General features: G+C 42.5%; 1 protein-coding gene across 1 annotated transcript; it reads right to left on the bottom strand.

The window, feature by feature from the left end:
• Positions 1 to 4109: 4109 nt before the first annotated feature.
• LOC133446867 (gap junction alpha-3 protein-like) lies at positions 4110 to 7062 on the bottom strand. The gene is made up of 2 exons (XM_061725045.1): positions 6760 to 7062; positions 4110 to 6048 (listed from the first exon to the last, which is right to left on the bottom strand). Exon 2 carries the CDS (start codon positions 6028 to 6030, stop codon positions 4945 to 4947), a length of 1086 nt encoding a protein of 361 aa, XP_061581029.1. The 5' UTR covers positions 6031 to 6048; positions 6760 to 7062; the 3' UTR covers positions 4110 to 4944.
• Positions 7063 to 7171: the final 109 nt, after the last annotated feature.

The following is a 7171-nucleotide window of genomic DNA, read 5'->3' on the forward strand; positions in this document are numbered from 1 at the left end:
GGCCCGCCAGGAGCTTTTATGTGGCCCCTGGTCATATTTTAAAAAAAGGAGGGTGTTTGTTGAATTTTTTTTTATTTTTTTATTTTTTTATTTTTTTTATAATATTTTTATAACTGGCTACTATGGACTAAAATGGTTGTGCTCAATGCTTAATATAATATTCAAATAAGGAAATCATGGTGGAAAGTGGTGCTTTGTCATTATGGCGTGTTTTATTAAAAGTAGGTCAATATCAATTTCATTAAGTTTGCACAATGCATCGTTTCAAAATGAACTTGCATTCAAAATAATATTTCTTTATCTGAATATTATATTTAACATTCACAATTACTAAATCTGGAGACAATTAATACATAATTCATATGTAAACTAGATATATTCAAATGTATAATACAAATGTATTATATTTACATAAGTCTTCGTCTTTGAGTGCAAAATACATTTTGAAAACCCCCACATTTTCAAATTGTGCGGCCCTCTCCATACAGTCCTTTTGCAGATGTGGCCCCCGGCCGAATCTAGTTGAATACCCCTGGTGTAGTTCCCCGAAGTCCCTGGGCAGGACACTGGATCCCACTGGCCACCCCCACTATTCCCTCATAGTGCCAGTCCCAAGCCTGGTTAAACGGGGACCGTTGTCAGGAAGTACATCCGACGTAAAACCTAATATAATTCAAGATATCATACACAATGATCAAGAATGATGACCCCTGCACAGGCAAAAAGCTGAAATAAGTTTTTCTCCCCCTACTTTTAAAGTCCCACAAAATAAAATTTAAAAAAGGTTTTTTCTTTGTCAGCCTGTTCAAATTATCCATTTACTTTTTATTTTTTTATTCAATAAGTTAAATTTTATGAGGCTAGAAAAAGACAAAAGTATGTTAGTGGATTAACAACATAGTCTTGTCTTTTGAGGGGATCATCTGATAAAATCTTAGTTGAGCATTTCTTTTTTTTAGGTTTGCGCGTGATGAACAAGCCGTATCACACAACAGGCCGTGACCTTCCACAACCATCTGTTTTGTAAGGCGTACTCAACCAAAATGTGTGAACAGCTTTTCCAAGTGTGGTATTTGTGTGGCTCATTTGTCGAGGTTAGAACTTGTTACAGTGTTTATCCCACAAGCATATTTAACTGTCACATCTGTTTAAAACCCTGAAGGGCAGTAAAGCAGCGCTGGAATATCAGCTTCTGATTGACCGCTTCGTTCGTCCCCCGTACAAGACTCGGCAAGGCAACTCAAAAGTTCAACAGAGAAAATACTTCACTCTGCTGTTTGTGGGAGTTTGCCCCCGTCCCAGCAAAGACTGTAAAAGAATCAATTAAGTCCATAACAGAACAAGTTTTCTTTAGACCGTCCATGAGATAATTTATTGACTTCTGCACAGAGTTTGAGTTGTCACATGGTGGCAGCAAATGGTCGGCTTGTTCTCACAGAACAGCGATGAGGTTAAGATGAGAACTGACAAATGTACGCCATAACGACATTTTCTGCCTCACAAAGCATGTCAGCAGCTGACTTTTGTCCACTTCCTCTCCGTGCTGTTTGGGGGTCAGAGCTTCTGCTCTGCTCCCACTATGTTTGCAGAGTTTGGGGGGATGGAGCCTTGCAGCCTGCATTGATTTTTTAACAAGGGTGCTGTCTGTGATGAGGTGATGGGCCTGCAAGCGGTCTAAGCGATACAGTCAGCAGACTTCAGAGACCTCCCTTTCCTTTTGCCTGATATTTCATGAGTTTACTCTTGCAGAAGCAGAGTTGATGCAAGGGCAGGCTTTGCCTCCGGCTTTTCCGTCATTTATCACACATTTGCAGGTTGGACAGTTACTGTCAGGGTGATCGAAAACAGCCCAAAAAGTGTTGATAACTGTATTGAGGACTCATAGAAAACCTGCACATACTTGAATTACCAACCTTTGACGATTCTGCGTGTTTCATTTGTTCAATAATGCTGTTTTTATTAAGCACTGACTCCTGATAGATGACACATGCATGTATGTTCTAACTGACCAGCTCAAACCAATGCATAGGAGGGCATCAAAATGAATCTTTATGATTTTATATACTGCAATCAATATGCTAAGAAGATGACCAAGTTGGATGGCTCTCATATGCGTTCAGGCCAGCAGATGGTGTCCTTAGCAGATACAGCAGCATCATGCCAGTGATTAAATAACAGTAAAGGAAGAGGGCAGTAGAGTACTGTCGTACTGGGAGCAAACTAAGCACAGATCATAGTGCACAGCACCACTGGGGTGTTACTTATTCATTTTAACAAGGAAATTGAAATTAAAATTAACTTTCACTCAAACTCTTGATTGGGCCGTTTTTCCAGCACAGTTTCCACAAACTGCTAAAGCTTTTGTTGACACTAAACACATTATTCTTTGAAATGCTTTAAATGACTTTCCCCACATATTTACAAGCAAATCTCTGATTCATTTGTAAATGGGTCCCATGTATGATGACAAAATACTGACATATACACATAAAATAAAAAGGCCTTCATTTGGTGGAAATCCATCTATAGAGATCCATTTTTTGTCAATTTCAAACTCACAGCAAAAAAACTGCCAAAGCGACAGACTGAGACAAAAATAAGTGCCCAAGTACAATAAAAGTCATAACAGGAGGTGCAGGTAACTGTTAATGTGTTGATATTGCTGCAGCATCAATCAGAATCGTCCTTGGTGGTATTTTCACAGTGGGCATGCCAGGAAAATCCCTTGTTGTCCAAAGAGGGAAAATTACAGGCACATGAACAATGAAGCATGATGGTGAAAATTTGGAAAAACACATGCACCATATGAAGAAGATGCATGATTGTGACATTTAACAAGGTGCACCTATTTTAAGCAAGAGGAGGCTAATTAACGTTTAGCCTCATATGACAGGCTGTGGTTTTGTGGGTTAACTTAATTCAGTTTCATTTATTCTGTATGTCCCAATTTTATCTGATGCTTGGCATCTTATGTAACGTTGGGATGTTCTGATGCAACCAAATGCTTTATTTTAAAAAGAACTGCAAGGACCCACTTTGACACGGGTGTCACACTGCCTTTAAATGTCCTGGGAAGTTCCTTACACATACAGGACTGTCTCAGAAAATAAGAATATTGTGATAAAGTCCTTTATTTTCTGTAATGCAAAAATGTCATACATTCTGGATTCATTACAAATCAACTGAAATATCGCAAGCCTTTTATTATTTTAATATTGCTGATCATGGCTTACACTTAAGAAAACTCAAATATCCTATCTCAAAAAATTATAATATATTCTGGGAATCTTAATCTTAAACTGTAAACCATAATCAGCAATATTAAAATAATAAAATGCTTGCAATATTTCAGTTGATTTGTAATGAATCCAGAATGTATGACATTTTTGTTTTTTTAATTGCATTACAGAAAATAAAGAACTTTATCACAATATTCTAATTTTCTGAGACAGTCCTGTATAGTCCACTTAATCTGTGTTATGCATCCCATATTTTTTTCTTCAAGTAGAAATACATGCAGGTTCTTACGGGTTAAATCATAACTTATGTCAGTTTATATGTTGTCTTTCCAGAATCGGATGTAACTATTTCTTCTGCTGCAGTGTTTCAGTATTTTTCTGGTTTTATTGTTTTTGTCAAATAACCTACAAGGGTTTTGAATGAGGGTGTTGATCAGTCTACATTAAAGTATAGTCTGATGGGAAAACTTAGTATTTTTGAATAGATAAACAAGTAAGGATAACCTTGATGCATCAACATGAAATTGTGAGCGTACCAGGCCGAGCGTCCTGAACATGCTATTTCAAGGTTTTCATAGCAGGAGTGCCTACTGTATGTGCTGGGCTTTCCTGGAACGGATGACTATGAGAGCGAACATGAGAGACATGTGGACGGCATAGACTTTACATACGTGTTTATTCCTGCCTGAACATGTCGGCCTCAAACTCCACCTGGCGAGTTCTCTTACTGGACATTCGGTCATAATGTCAAAAATAAGACACGAGGAGCCTTGACTGCTACGTGGAGCTGCAGGACAGCATGTTTTCTGTTCCTGAGCTGATCTCGATGTTTTCTCTTGATGAGGGACTGCGAATGAACTGCGAGCGGTGCAAATTTAAGACAGGTTTAATTCAAGCAGTTTAACAAACATGGTTGTCACCAAGTGCTTTACAGGAAGAAATTAAATCAAATACTCATATAAACAATGATGAATCAAAAGAATGTGCTAACAATTATGTATTTTCTGGTTCTCAAAACAAAACAAAAGATAAAGAAAGACACAAAGGCACAAATGTTGGAAATTCTGACACCAGTGCAATTCCTCTGGAATAAGTAACAGTCACTCCAGCGTCTAATGTGTTTCCATGTATTGCACAACTCTTCACTTCAAGTCTAAGCAAATGAACTATGCTTGATGATTGCTCAAAACATTTGAAATAAAGTTAAATTACACTATTCAGCACGACTTCTCTCTTTAACTGAGGTCAGGTCGGTGCTTGAATGCGATCCGGCCCTGGATTCTTACAATGTTTCCACATTTAAAGTGAAGCCAAAAGCAAACCTGAGCGGACTGTATTCTGCATGGGGGAACAATTCGTGCCGCACACAAGCCGACACGACTTAGAAAACAGCAACACTTACCCAACACTATCATAACTGGTGCATTAGAAAGAAATATGCTACAGTCTACAGTAAAAACCAACGGCATCTCTCAAAAAAGAAAGTGCCAAATTGGAAAGTTGTTTAGAAATGTTTTTCTTGGACTCGGCCTATCGTTACATGTTACAGTACGCTTGCACCTTCTATGAAATGCTTCTCCCCTCTGAGTCGTATATGAGTCAATAACTTAGAGAGGGGTGTCAGTTCAGCATGTGAAACTTCTTTCAAAGAACATATGATCCCCTTAAGAGCAATTTAAGAGCCCTGTGAGAAACATAAACCTCCTCATATATTCAGATCATCTATTCTAGTCTTGTTGCCACTGTGTTTGGAGCCGTGGCCGGACCTCGCCTGTGTAGGAGACCCAGGAGCTGATCCTGCTCCCTTCTTTCCTTTTAGCTCATAGTCCTCTGGCTTGCTGCTGCTCCTTTCCACCGCCAAGTTGTCCTTATTCTGTTTGTAGGCTGTTTTGCTGTGGTAGGGGTGAAAGGACGAGTCTGCGCCCTCGGATAGAGGGGAGAGGTCGTAGCTGGGAACCGGCGGGTACGAAGGCTGCACTTGGCGGTGACCTTGGAAGTAGTCGCCGTAGCTCGGCACAATCGCCACCGCGGCTTCACTCGGCTCTTTGGAGGCCATGTCAAGCGCCCGCCGACGCCTCCTGAAGGTGATGCCCTGGCGGCACTTGGTGAAGCCCAAGTGGTAGACCTCTATGAGGTTGAGGAAGAGAGATACGCTGGCAACTCCGAGCATGAAGATGATGAAGATAGTTTTTTCTGTGGGGCGGGATATGTAGCAGTTAACCACATTGGGACATGGCGGTCTGTCGCATGTGTACATGGGTTTCAACTCAAAGCCGTACAAGAGGTACTGTGCCACGATGAAGCCCACCTCAAACAGTGTCTTAAATATCACGTTGAACACGTATGTGCGCAAGAGCTCCCCCCGCATGCGCACCCGTCCTTTCTCGTCCCTTACGAGAGCCTTCTTGTGCTTCGTAACCACAAGGAGGACCTGTTTGTCCAAGTTAAGCTCTCGCTCTTTCTCCTTCTCTCTCCACTTGTCCTCCATCCGTACCAGATGGAGAATATGCCCCAGGTAGATCAGAGTGGGTGTGGACACAAAGATGATCTGCAGCACCCAGAAGCGGACGTGCGAAATGGGGAAGGTGACGTCGTAGCAGACGTTCTCGCAACCGGGCTGTTTGGTGTCGCAGGTGAAGCCCGACTGCTCGTCGCCCCACACCTTCTCCGTAGCCGCACTCAGGACCAGGATGCGGAAGATGAAGAGGACGGTGAGCCACACCTTCCCCACCACGGTGGAGTGCTCCTGGGCCTTTTCTAGAAGCTTCCCCAGCAGGTTCCAGTCTCCCATGGTTGTGTTAGGTCAGCTCTGGGATGGAGGAGATGTTGGGGAAAGAGTTAGAAAAACAGAAAATACCACTTCTGCAAAATGCCTCACAGCAGAACAGCTCAGAACAAACGAGCCTCTACGGAGCCGAGCTGCCGAGTGAGCGCTTTGGGGGGGTTCAGCAGCTGAGCAGGTACTGGGCTCATCCGCGTGGATGCAGACAGGATTATATTTACTTTAGGAGCATATATATTTGGCAAGTGCAGACAGGGGTAAGGCGTGTTTCAGTCATGATTCTACAGCTCCTGGCCCTCATGACCCGATCCGTGGCAACATGATCCACACGCGGTGAAATCAAACACCGGGCAGACGTGGTTGAAGAGCAAATCAGACACAGTTGAGTAATGCTGTTACTGTCAGCTCCTGGGATACATTATGTTATAAATACACTTCCTCTGATGGATTTAGTGTACATGAACAGGACAGGAACTATGGGGTCGAGATACCGTGAGAGACAACAAATTACTGAAGCTGAATTTATATTTTGGTAGCCACGCCTACCAGATCCATGAAGTGTTTTAAAATTTGATGGAATCAGCATCTGCTTGTGTTCCTGCACAACAGATGTAAACACTACACCCTTTTGGCAAAAACGCCGTCCCTAACAAAGACTTATGTCTACCTGAAACATCTAAAAGGACAAAATCTTCTGATCACAAAGCATTGAGATCATAATTAAGATTGAAGACTTACATTTCCTGGAGAACTCCACCTTGTCAACTTATGCATCCCTTTTGGTGAAGCTCTACAGGTCTTGGAGGGTCCATGAGGCCGCCCTGCTTCGCGGACGGGCCTCAGCTGAACTCAGGCCTGTCCTGCCCTTGAATGGACAGGAAAAGTTGGCCCCTCTGAGCAATACACTCAGTTTCTCACCAATAAACCCATTGACTCGGTCTTCGGTCTTCGGCTCAGGCAGGAATCAGGATCCAGGCCCCGGGGTCTTCCGCCTACCACAACACACATAACCAGCTGGACTCACTCCCCATCACGTCCGAATTGCTGCCCACCCACCCCCCTCCCCCGATAGTTAAAAATGGCACAGTGGACACTCTCTAATGTAAACTACTGAAGCCCATCTACTCGCCATTACAATGAGTGACGGGGC

This window comes from Cololabis saira, chromosome 7 (genome assembly GCF_033807715.1).
Source record: "Cololabis saira isolate AMF1-May2022 chromosome 7, fColSai1.1, whole genome shotgun sequence".
Taxonomy (NCBI): domain Eukaryota; kingdom Metazoa; phylum Chordata; class Actinopteri; order Beloniformes; family Belonidae; genus Cololabis; species Cololabis saira.

What these genes read in the sequence shown, in the direction of transcription:
- LOC133446867 (XM_061725045.1), bottom strand. Translation starts at nt 6,030, where the DNA reads ATGGGAGACTGGAACCTGCTGGGGAAGCTTCTAGAAAAGGCCCAGGAG.